This window comes from Carassius gibelio, chromosome A7, assembly GCF_023724105.1.
Source record: "Carassius gibelio isolate Cgi1373 ecotype wild population from Czech Republic chromosome A7, carGib1.2-hapl.c, whole genome shotgun sequence".
NCBI classification, from domain to species: domain Eukaryota; kingdom Metazoa; phylum Chordata; class Actinopteri; order Cypriniformes; family Cyprinidae; genus Carassius; species Carassius gibelio.
In genome coordinates this window covers 21,650,941-21,663,344 of record NC_068377.1, presented here as the reverse complement: position 1 = coordinate 21,663,344, position 12,404 = coordinate 21,650,941, and the positions used below count along the sequence as shown (strand labels likewise).

The following is a 12,404-nucleotide window of genomic DNA, read 5'->3' as shown; positions in this document are numbered from 1 at the left end:
GCAAAGAGTGTCTCAATGTTTCTAATGGAGTCGTCAAGTCCTGGTTCACTGCACTGCCTTGAGTGCATATTTGATTTCTGTGATACGCAGGGCATTAGATGCCACAGCAGCATTTCAGAACATGGAAAGCATCTTTGCCAAGATCCAAAGCAGCTTAGAGAAATCGATCAGGGATAAAAATGCATTATCCCTCCATTAATTCTGTTGTACTGAAAACCTAAAAGCACATACTGGAAGTTTCACAAGCTCAATTTTTACCATTATGTAAAGGAGAAAGTGAAGTTTCTGAAATAACTAAAATATTTATTTCTAATCCTGACATTAAAGTGGTTTCATTAACATACCATTTTATTTTTTCCCCAAATTCCACTTGCATGTTAGCATTTGTACATTGTTTAAAGCTCATATTAGGGCTGTCACTTTTGAGAAAAATCAAATTCGAACGGATATCGAATATCAAGCAATGTATTCGAATATACTAGAATATCAGAACAGGCACAAACAATAACGTGACAACTTAAACAGCAGCAGGAGTAAGGCATAGGTTATAGCCTAGCCTAATTCATTTCTAAATATTGTTTGCAAGAAACACCAGTCTATCAACTTGATCTGGATTAAGTGCGGCTCTCTTTTTATTTACAATGTTCCCCGCGGTGGAGAACACATGTTCCCCCCACGTTCACATATCGCATCTTTTGCGCGCTCAAGTTCATTATTTTCAATGTAGGCGCACGGTATTTATCATTTGCTGAGTACTGGATCATACTTTGTAACTGATTTTTTACCTAATGGGCATCCAAAATCAAGGTGACATTGTTTCTTCAGTTGAACACAAACCAATATTTTTAACACAAACTGTTGCAGTCTATCAGTTTCATAATGGAAGTGGATGAGAATCACGGCTAAAACATACAATAAATCTTGCTTTATGGCAGACCATCAACTTATAAATGCATTACTGCCACCTATCTCTCCACTGGCACCCCTAATGGAGATTGTAGATAGAGTTACAATGGTCCATTTGAGAGATAGGTGGCAGTAAAGCACTTATAAGTCTGCGATCTGCAGTAAAGAAAGAAGCCTCCTCACGTGCCTGCTTGACAATGCGCTCAGGAGAGTTCTAACGCCTATTTCAAACATACTCTGTCTGCAGTGCGCGTGTGTTGCGAATTTTTTTTACACACCCATGTTAACGGAATAGAGCGTTCACACTGCACACGTTTGTGGTCCAGAAGCAGTGTGTCTGCAGCAGCTCAGAGACTGTTTTTGCTGTGCTGCACGTGCTGAATTAAAGTGACAGTACTTTTTTTTGCGGTAAAAATTTACATGGATTGATACAGAAATTTTGTAATTTCGCAATAAATACATATAATTGAAGTTTTTTGCCTAGGTTTGAAACAAAGAAAAGTGCACTTTTAGATAAACAAGTCAACTTATGCACTTTGGAGGTAGAAAAACAAAGTTCTCTGAGAACCGCTGTAATAACGATTAAATGTATTCAACACAAGAGCCGACTGTTTCTGACAGTGGTAAGTTTTCATTTAAAATATTTGTGATAACCTACCACAGGAAAGCTATATTCTGTGTTCAGATTTGTTTCCACTTGCTTGAGGAACTGAAGCTACGGTGGCCGAAACGGTAAAGATGTCGTCGGTAAAGACAGCAGAGAGCAATGAGATTTCTTTAAAAAGGTAAATTAAGGAATTATATTTGCTTAATTATTAAATAAATCGATGTTATTGCAAATGTTAATGTACTTGTTCATCACAGTATTATTTGCAAAAACAACAAAGTGACAAAAGGCTCTCCATAGAGCAGTTTGACCGTTTAGTGCTACTGTACAAACATTAGGGCGACTTCCATGTAAGGAGACCTACGGTGTATGTAGATAGAAATTGCTCAATCTAAGGTAATAACATAATGGTTCATTAAGTAAGGTCTTTATACACCTCTGAAATATTATATTATATTGCATTTCTGTAAATAGATTGTTGCAAATATTACACATTGCAACTATCTGCATAAAAGGCCATAACACTGAACTTACATATGGATACTGCATGTATACTCTCACACTTTATTCGCTTCTATTTTAGAACTACCATATTTTCTGGACTATAAGACGAACTTTTTTTTATAGTTTGGCTGGTCAAACTATGGCTGGTTTCATAGTTCTGACTTATAGTCAGGTGCGACTTATTTATCAAAATTAAATTGACACGAACCAAGACAAATGAACTAAGACAAATGAACCAATGAACCATGTTAGTCACACACCGGGCAAAAGCACTGTGCAGACAACTCTCAAGTATCACACACACCCCGGAGACGTCACGTTTACATATGACAGAAGAAAATTCTTTGTGGCCATTTCCAGGTTTCTTTCTGAACGGTTTGTCAGTTTTGGACTGATACAGTGAGACTCATTCTGCATCCTGCTGATTCACCAATACCACTGCCAAACTGCAGAAAACAATCATCACAGCCAAATCTACCTCTGACCGGCAGCAACCATTCCTCATAATAAACTCCTGCTCAAAGTCAAACAGAACGTCAAGCTCTGTATGAGGATACTGAAATGGGTTTCATAATAACTGCACAGACAAAATTAACAGTGATCTAGACCAGGGGTTCCCAAACGTTTTAGCCCGCGACCCCATGATAAATGCGCTGCTGCCCCGTGCTGTCGCGACCCCTACTTTGGGAACCACTGATCTAGACCAAACATTACTCACTTGAACATGTGCAGCACAAACAGTGAAGCCATGCATACTATTAGATACAGCTTAGTCCCTTCACTACATGCAATACTTACACTTTTTTTTAATTTTGGAGAAGATTAAATATATAGGAACAATTATTTAGGGATTTAATGGCATTCATTAAACACATTAGGAGGAGCACAAACAGAAATGTTCCCGACAGGTGCTGCTGACCTCCATGTGGTAACAATCTTCTGGAGGGCACTGTCACAATTTAACAGCTGCCATGGTGCAGCAACTGTCAGACATGAACTTACCACAGCGAAATCTGACAGAAGTCAAAGCCAAAAGGCTTTTTGCCTTTAAGTATAAGGGCATTAAATACAAAACAAAACTTAAGACTTTCAGTAGCACTTTACAAGTATTTTAGTCTCCTCATGGGTCTTTCAAAGGTGAAGCTGTAGATGATTGATGGCTCCTTTAAAGAGCCTGCACTCTGACACACGTCCCTTCCCCCTGTAACAGAGACATAAACCCCCTTGACGCTGTACCAAGTGCTCGCAAACTCACAACAACAACTGCACTCTAGACCCTTCAGTCGAACACTTCTGAAATCTCTTAGTATTATTTATGTAAATACACACAAACATGAGAACGGAGTCTGTTGGAATTGCCAGCCCGCAGCTGCAGATAATGAAGGTGTTGCCATGCAAGACAAAAATCCAACTGCAAAGAACAGCCCACTGTAGCAGCATCGACACAAGAGTGTGTGTGCACTAACAAGTAACCAAGGAAACATTTTGTCTTCAAGTCTGAGCACTAAACACTTCAGTTCATTTCATGCAATTTTGCTTCATGTAGCTCTCTAATAACACAACATAAATTGACAAATGTAGGTGCAAAATCCTAAATGACATAGGACCTCCACTAGGGGTGAAACGGTACACAAACAAGGCATTTTGGTACATACCTCGGTTTTGACGTCACAGTTCGGTATGTTTTCAGTGCAGCAGATGGAAAAACTAATTTTTTTTATTTTTTTTTTTATTAAATCGTAGTTTACTTAAATTGCTTTTTATTTAAATAAATTCAATTATAATTAATTTTCTTATGGATAAAAATCTACCTCTGCTTATGTTCTAAACTACAGGGAGCCCTTTAACATTACATGAACAGAGCCCAAACTTAAATTTTATTACTATTTATTTTTTAAAATAGAATAACTAAACACACAACTTAATTTAAATTGCACAGTGCAGTTAAGAAATTAACTTCCAACTTATTAAATTTATATTTGTTGTTGAAATATAATCTTTTAAACAGCGGCTGTCATAACTGGCTTCTATTGCTGGGCAACGAATACATTTTTTAATCGCAGTTAATCAGATGATTGTCTAATCCCATTGTTATACACAAAACCAATAAATGTATTCAAAAGTAGTGTATTGTGCACTTTTTTCATTTGAAAGTACTGCTGAACAAAAGTGCAATAACAATTTTTTTGCAGCAGTATTCCTTCTACATAGTAGCAGTTAAAATATTTATTGTAAATCTTAATTTGTAACATTAATGTAATTAAATTAAATATAAAACAAGCTTTTTGCCACTGCCAGGACATTAACGTTTTTATAGAAACTATTTTATAGTTTTTTATAGAAAAACAAGTTATGCTCAGACTCCAGAGCCTCGATCATAACATTATAACAGTCACCTTCCTATTAGAGACCTGCATGATCACGGCCCCCAACGCAACAGTGCGGCGCAGGACAACACTTGATGGGCGGGCAGAGACTCGTGCGTGCTGGATGCGAGAGAATATTTGCCTAGTGTGAGCTCACCCTAATCTTAACCCCCAAAGCCCGGTTCGTTTGACAAGTGTGATCGCTCCGTTTAGCAGTCCCTGGCTCGGTTGGAAGAGGTGGGCCAGAGCACGTTTCAGTTATAGATCAGTGAGTGTGAGCGCTAACTGCGCTGGAGTACAGATCTTCTGCTACGTGCTGCATGACTGCATGAATATTTCTGAGCAGCAAAAGCCATAGTTGTGTACAGCAATATATTGTGAGAGGGCCGCGTGTTACAGCATCTCATACTACTCACGACAATAAACCACAAAGTTAACACAATGCACTCCACTGTGATGAGCAAGAGCACTTCTCTGCTGTATTCTCGCACTACCGGAAACTTCCTATTTCCCATTTATGAAGTTGTGATTATGAGCTCGTTGCATTCTTTTCTGTAAAAAATAACAGTGGACAGTGGTTTGTGAATGTTGATGCTTAGCCTGAATAATTTGATCGGGCTCATCCCCTCCTGTGACCCATGATTCGTCTGTATGTATATTCAGAGCCAGTGAGCAACGGACATTCATAATAAAATGTAAAAAAACACCTGTGTTACCGTGTGATAAAATAATTATCACGTTAATCAATTAACCCAGCCCTACTTGTTTCATAACAGATTTATTTAAACATTAAATAATTGAGACAGCACTAACGGGTAAAGTAAAATTAAATGATTAAAATATAGTCTATTGTTCTGTGAAATGCTCTTCTCTGCATTTCATTTCTCTGTAGCAAACTAGCGCGCTGTGGACACTGATGACTTTCCTGAGGTAAATGAAATGCTAAATGTCATTTTGTTTACAAGCTATTTAATTGACGTGTTTCTGCTGTTGAAACGGTGAGGCACAAGAAGTTCATTCATATTCAATTTTGCATTAAAACTAGTAAACTAGCATTTATACAGTGATATGTCACACCACATCGTGTCAACCGCATTTCTATTGTTTAAATTTCCTGAAAAAACGAAATAAAAAAAAAGACTTTCTCATCCAAAGAAACAATTTATAAAAGAGGAAGTTTCCAATTAAGTTCTGCTCATGCAGTGGTTAAACTAACGCTGTATTTGTTCGTTACATATGCGTACTGAACTGTAAGGCCTGCACTGAAATTTCTCAGTACAAATACGTGTACCATAACACCCCTAACCTCCACGTGCATGACTAATACTTTATTAGCGGACATAAGCGGACATAAACTGACACTAATTATCCAAACCATTGTAGTATAAGAGTTTACAGATACGACGCTGGTGGCTATCAGTAAAAGTTCAATACTCTAAAAACTACAAGCACTGAATGTCCAAATAGTTTGAGGAACACAGGCCACAACTGTTCATTTCTATGACAGAGATGTGAATAGAAAGCAAAGTTCAAGAACCAGTATAGCAGTATTGTTAAACAATGAAGTTTTCATCAGGCAACCTCTCAGTTGGCTTTGAGCGCGCGGTCTGATGATTCTAGTCAAATCGTGTTCGGAGCGGCAGTATTTTTGGAATATGAATACCTACCTTTCCCACATTCGTGCACAACACTGTGACATCTTGTTTAACATACAGTCCACTGTAACACATCCTAACACAAAAGTGAGAAACACTTACCCTCTCTGTGGCCTTGCTTTTCTGAAATGTTACTCCTGTCAATCTGTAGAAAGAACAGTCGTACGGTTAGACTGGCATTTTATCAATGAACATCTGTGCTGATTCCCAGTACTTGTGGACTTGCTGTCCTTTACCATGCTGAGAAAGACACAGGGGCTCATTTGCTGTATTATTTATACCGGCTCTATTAAAGTTGGGTTTTTCCCTTTACAATCAAGCCACGGAGATGGACAGGTCTTGCAAGAGAGTCAATGCTGTACATCCTGCCAATGTCTGATAAGGCCTGAACAGGTCAGTTACCAGCACTGGCTTTATCTAATGAAGCCTAATGTAATGCAAAAACACAATAAAGGGATGTATTGCTCCTCTGTATACATTAAAATAGTATAAACCTTCATTGCAAAATCTTCACTTTCTCCTCACAATTTTGGGCATTTCTTCTGAATGGTTACCTGTATGATTAAAGGTGTCAATAAATATTAGTTGTAGGAAATAAGGATAAAATATCCCATTAACCCCACCTAATAATGTCAACTAGGTTTAAAAACATAGCTCATTACCAAACACAGCAGAAGTACACAAATACACCAAAGAGTCTATTAACAAGCAATCACGTCAATCAAAATGGGCCTTCTTGCTCTTCATGGTGGAGCTCTTATTCAATAGCATATAATCAATCTATGTTTTCTTTTTCCTGAAAAGCTTTTACCTACAAGCCTCCCATTCTAGACGTAACCTGTTATTTCTATGCTATACCAAACTACAACTGAAGGTCGCAACACTGCTAACAGAATAAAGCATTCCCAACAGAACAGAGTCCACATTAGATTACCATTGGATTCAACACAGACTAGTCCTGCTAAAGTCCTGTCAATATAATGTGACTCCATGGATTCCTCAAGTCATTTTCAGATAGCTGTATGCATTATACCTTCACAAAGGTTTTGGCTATGAGATAAAAAGCACAATCGTCCATTAGGAAGCTCTTATCAAATGATAGTGACAGCTCACGTGACAGTCCTGAGCAGCAGCTTTCTGTTTAACAGGCCTCTGAGCTCAAAGAGTCCAGAGACTGACATTTCTCACTTATAACACGTTTTACTGACAGACTAGACTCAGCTATATGGGCACTTGGAGACTAAGCTAGACAAAAACTGAATGTGAAGGCCTCAGAAGCAGTTTCGAGTAGTGTAACGTTACTGATTTTTTTTTATTAGCACGTTAGCGTTGAAACAAGAAAGCAAAAGCTCTATCAGGAAGAGACATTTCCATTCGCTGCTAGTGCTCAGAGAACTTTTGCTGGGATCAATACCTCATTTTGATGGATATGAGATTAAGCCACAAAGTTGCATTTTACTTGAGCCTTTTTCAAATGGGGGACATGGCAGGCCCTATGTGCTAAAATCTTAACACTACTACTATACGAACACATTTGCTGCGTTCATATACGTGCTCATTTAGCCGGGGAGTGACCATGCGTTTTCCAAAAGGACCTCTAGTTTGTTAATTTCGAGAGCGATCGCAGTGAAAACACATGCGATGGAAAGACCGCGTGTGCAACACAACACAGGGAGCGACCTGTCCCGAGTCCTGCTCGTCAGCTGCATCTTTTTAATAGCTTTGCATCGCTACGCTCCTCTGAGATGCTAAACTTAGCAGAGCAGCTACAACAGCGCGCTGTGGTTACACGAGTTTCGATCACTCTCGACGCAGCTGTGCATGCACTACTGCTCAAACAGTAACTATGCGAGACATAAGCCCCGTGGGCGCGCGGTGGTCGAGCTGCTTTTACATAATGACGCATGTTAGCGCGTGCAAGCGACCGTAAACAACCACCAGTTAGCTCGCGCAGCTACAAAAATCAACACTTACCCTCGATGCCCCCTTTTGCAAACGGAGGTAACTGAGTAGGTATGGTGTGCTGACACGGGGGAATGATTGTGTAGTGGGATTTGTGAGTTAATAGTTTTCTCTGATTACGTCTACCCACGACAACCTACTTTCTGGGTGGAAGAGGGACGGTGCAAAATGGCTGTCTTTCCTGCATGCACCATCACATTTATTAAAAGGGGAGTGGGGTGGAGCCTTTGTCGCAATGGATTGGTTAAAAATTTACTTTTGGTGTCAAAACATTGATAGACACGTCTATAATAAAAAAATATATATTAGTCTTTTACGAAAATTCGTATATAAATACGTAAAACAATAGTTAAAAGCAATTGGTTAGAAAGCGCCCCCCCTTGTCTAAGGAAGTGATGTGCGCTTCTCTCACATGGTCATTCAAGTCAATAAAAGCCCAAGAGGTCTTCATGGAGATAAACATCAAATGATAGTAACTGGCAGGCTGGTTCATGTGAACACATTAGTGCAGTCTGTGCAGTTGTGTTGGTGTTATTATGGGTTTGATATTAAAATGCAATATAATAGCATTCACAATCATAAGGAAACACAAACACTGCAATAAGGACATTAACCACGTTTTACACGAACAAAATTGTACAACTGGTGTCCATATACTGGTGTTATCCTTAAAAGAGGATTGCATTCTACTGGAATACTGTGCACGTGTGAGAATATTACAAATAAACTAAGACATAACACATATCTCCTTTTTATTTAACATACTGCCGGTGTTCATTGTTGCCTCTTTTACACTGTAGTCCTTTGTATAAGTGTAGATTATAATGAAATAGATTCATTGATGTTCATTCATAAACATTGACACGAATGCACGATAAACTGCAAAATGACACGAGACTCTAACAAATGTAAGCCATGACTTTAATAAGTCTCCTCACAGAATGTGTTTCTTCGGTATCAATGACATCTGGTCAGTGGCTAAAGGCGTTCTTGATTCTGTGAATTATTCCCTTTAACAGTCCGTGTCCAACAAATTAACCTCCAAAACAGAAGATGGCATTGTTGAGGATCTGTAACATGCGTCGAAGAAAAAGCTCTTCATGTGAAGTGAATATGAAGAGGAGTGGAAAGAAACTCCTGTGACGCGTTTGAAGTTGTGCATGCTGTTCGTTTACATGAGGAACAATGGCGAGTGTTTTAGCAAGGACTTTATTTTATCCCACACTCGCTTACAATGTTGTCATGGAAAAGATCACTTCCAGGCATTGGTATAATCGCGTGGATCCTACTGTCATTCTTGGTGCTCTTCCATTCAGGTCAATGACAGAGGAGGTAAGATATGTAGCTTTACAGTATGATATTTACCAATATGATAATTATGATTATACCTACTATATTTATAAAATATCACAGTATCAAAATCCAGGCTTGTTTCAGGATTGACCTAACGCCTCTTGTCTCGTTTGGCTTTAGTTGGTCCAAAAAGAGAAAGTCAGAGGAGTTATTACTATGAATGAAGAATATGAGACAAACTATTTCTGCAATTCAGCTGAGGTAAGTGCATCTGCCAGCTCTGTCAGTCATTACCAACTAATCACATGTCAGTTTAGATCTATGGATGTTTTTCTTCTTCTTCTGTTGGTTATATAACAGGAGTGGCGAGCTGTTGGCGTTGACCAGATCAGACTCAGCACGGTGGACCTGACAGGTGTTCCCAGCCTAGAGCACATTCACAAGGGTGTTGACTTCGTCTTGAAACATCGAGAGCAGGGCACCAGTGTCTATATCCACTGCAAGGCTGGCCGCTCACGCAGTGCAACTATTGCAGCCGCATACCTCATCAGGGTGGGTATATACACTTCATATACATACACACTCATCATGGGAGTCTGCATACAATAACAAAGCCAGCAGCTCTATGTCATAGCTCACCACTGTGAATAATATTTGTCATTGTGTGATGCATTTTTTTTTTATTAATTTTTTTATAATCTTTTGTCTCTTAATATTGCTGGTGGAAAATTCTGGAGAGGAAAAAATGATATCGGTCAGTTCATGTGATGCTGATCACTTCACTACTTAAAAACCAAATATGCAGAATTCAAAGGGACTTTTTATACCCACGCTTAAGTTCTTCTTTTTTAATAATAAACCATACACAAGAGACATACAGTATATTCTTTATATTAATTTATTCCTTTTTTACAGGGTAGGGGGAGTCCTTATCCAAAGGAATTTAATTATTCAGTGAAGTCAAGTTGTTTGTATTAATGCATATTACTGCAAGTTTTTACATTTTTATTGTAACACAGTTGATTAAATGTTTAGCTACTTACATCTTAACTCATACTCAGTCAACATTAAAACTTTAATGAGTTCTATTACATCAGGCCAGATTAAAAATGTAACTTTGAAACTTTTTGTCATCCTAAAAACAAAAAGATCTTGTTGGTAAAGGAGTGCAGCAAAGTAGCATAAGAATATCAAATATTGAAGAGGAGGGGGCAGTTTGTCCCTATATAATTGTTGAATTGTCGTTCTCAGTGTCTATAGTGGTTACAGCCATGTGTTAAATGTTTGTTTTGCTTTCACAGCTGCACTGTTGGAGTCCAGAGGAGGCCTGTAAGGTGCTGGCCTCAGTCCGGCCTCATGTGCTGATCCGCTCAGCCCACTTGGAGACTCTGCAGGAGTACTACAAGCAAGTGTGCGCTTCAGAGTCCAGCTAGAAGATACAGTGTACAAATGCTAACAATAATGCCAATTCTGTTATATTGTAGAGCCTTAATAAGTTGTTTTTCCTTGTTGGAGTGCATATTTTTCTATATATTCTTTCAATAATCAGTGTACTGTACATAAAAGCAGACCTAAAGCAATAATAACATCCATCTGGATTACACAGTGAATAAAACAATATTGTTGTTATTTCTATTACCTCAGATGTTTTAGACCAGGGTCACCAAACTGGGTCCTGGAGGGCCGGTGTTCTGCAGAGTTCAGCTCCAACTTGTCTGGAAGTTTCAAGTATACCTAGAAAGTGCTTGATGAGCTGGTTCAGGTGTGTTTGATTAGGGCTGGAGCTAAACTCTGCAGGACACCAGCTCTCCAGGACCCAGTTTGGTGACCCCTGTTTTAGACCGTTAAGGCTAGAATGGATACAGCTGCGGATGGTTTAGGGTTGGGGGTAGGTTTAGACGTTAATAAAACAGTCCAATAGGTAGAAAATAAAATGTATTGTTAACTTCCGTCTGTAGCTGTATCCCTTGTAGCTACAACCACCAGTGACGGGGTTTCTATGTGTCCTGGAAATCCTGGAAAATTGATGACTACCTTCCAGTCCTGGAAAACACATGGGAAATTTGAGAAAATGTAAAATGTCCTGGAAAATGTTTTTTAGAATGTAATTTTGTTATCCTTTAGCCAAGAACGAACAGTTTACCACTGGTCTGAAACAATTTTAATGTTAGTAGTAGAAAAACGAACGGCCATAAACCGGAACAGGTGTTACATCGAATTCTGTGACCTTTGTAGGCATGCAGTGATGGAACTAGGTTAAGATTAGGAGTAGGTTTAGGTCTCTATGAGTAGGTTGGATAAGCTCAATACAGCGCCTACTAGGGTCACATAATTCAGTTGGTGACAAAAAATGGTACATCAGCGGCCTGTTTTTGCTCCAAAAGTGCGATTTACCCGCTCTTTTGTTTTATTTCAGCTGACATCTGTTCCGGTCTTGCATATGAACTTTGTTGCAAGCATCTTCCAAAATGTAATTTGTGTGAAAATAATACAAAGTCTGTGAACAGAAGTGGAAAATACTGTGGCAGACAGAGCAGCTCACTGTTAACGATGAGCGAAATATTGGAAGAAAATCCCTAATGCTGAATTGGGAATTAGAAAAGTTTAGATGATATCTTCATCTTGCCTCCATATAATGAATATTAAAATAGTGTTTATAAGGCTGCACTTGGCATTAATGTGTTTCCCAACGTTATCCAGTTGTAAACTTTAAGAGAAGTATTTCAGTGATTCAGTGACTTGTTAACTAATCATTTTGATTAATATCAAAAGTGGGGTACTTCTGTACAAAATTGATACTGAATTTTTATATATGTAAAAATAACTGCAATATCTTTCTGCAGCACTGGTAGTACCAAGTAAAGAACACTGATCTATATATAATATTATATAGATCAGTGGTACAGATTCTGTTCAGTACTTTCTGACAAGCTGCTGCTTTCCAACACTTCCATAAATATTTATATTGCTTTCTGTGAACAGTGATATGCAAGGGCCAATCAGAGGTGTTTATTAGTCAGAATTCACTAATTTTTTACTTGACCCTTTTAAAGCAATACTTGCTTGAAAAATATTTGAAGGTTAAATGACAATATTTTCAAATATCATTTT

At 38.4% G+C, this 12,404-nt stretch overlaps 2 protein-coding genes across 7 annotated transcripts in view; one reads left to right on the top strand and one right to left on the bottom strand.

The window, feature by feature from the left end:
* LOC128016830 (CUGBP Elav-like family member 1) overlaps positions 1-8,182 on the bottom strand; it is a 33,671-nt gene extending 25,489 nt beyond the window's left edge. For 5 of the 6 annotated variants that reach the window (XM_052601655.1, XM_052601657.1, XM_052601656.1 and 2 more), the window contains exons 1-2: positions 8,013-8,181; positions 6,141-6,183 (exon numbers count right to left, since the gene is read on the bottom strand). The gene's annotated coding sequence lies outside the window, so the exon portion shown is untranslated. Of the gene's footprint in view, positions 1-6,140; positions 6,184-8,012 lie in introns of all 6 variants that reach the window. The other variant, XM_052601660.1, reaches the window with a different exon arrangement.
* An 887-nt stretch (positions 8,183-9,069) lies between these two features.
* On the top strand, positions 9,070-10,922 carry LOC128016828 (phosphatidylglycerophosphatase and protein-tyrosine phosphatase 1). The gene is made up of 4 exons (XM_052601654.1): positions 9,070-9,332; positions 9,474-9,554; positions 9,654-9,845; positions 10,595-10,922. The coding sequence occupies exons 1-4, from the start codon at positions 9,186-9,188 to the stop codon at positions 10,724-10,726; spliced, it is 552 nt and encodes a 183-aa protein (XP_052457614.1). The 5' UTR covers positions 9,070-9,185; the 3' UTR covers positions 10,727-10,922.
* The last annotated feature ends 1,482 nt before the right edge of the window (positions 10,923-12,404 follow it).

Excerpts from the sequence above, each read along its gene's own strand:
- LOC128016828 (XM_052601654.1), top strand. The coding sequence starts at position 9,186 with ATGGCGAGTGTTTTAGCAAGGACTTTATTTTATCCCACACTCGCTTAC. Across the intron at positions 9,333-9,473 it reads TCAGGTCAATGACAGAGGAG|TTGGTCCAAAAAGAGAAAGT; the intron begins GTAAGATATGTA and ends GTTTGGCTTTAG. Across the intron at positions 9,846-10,594 it reads CAGCCGCATACCTCATCAGG|CTGCACTGTTGGAGTCCAGA; the intron begins GTGGGTATATAC and ends TTGCTTTCACAG.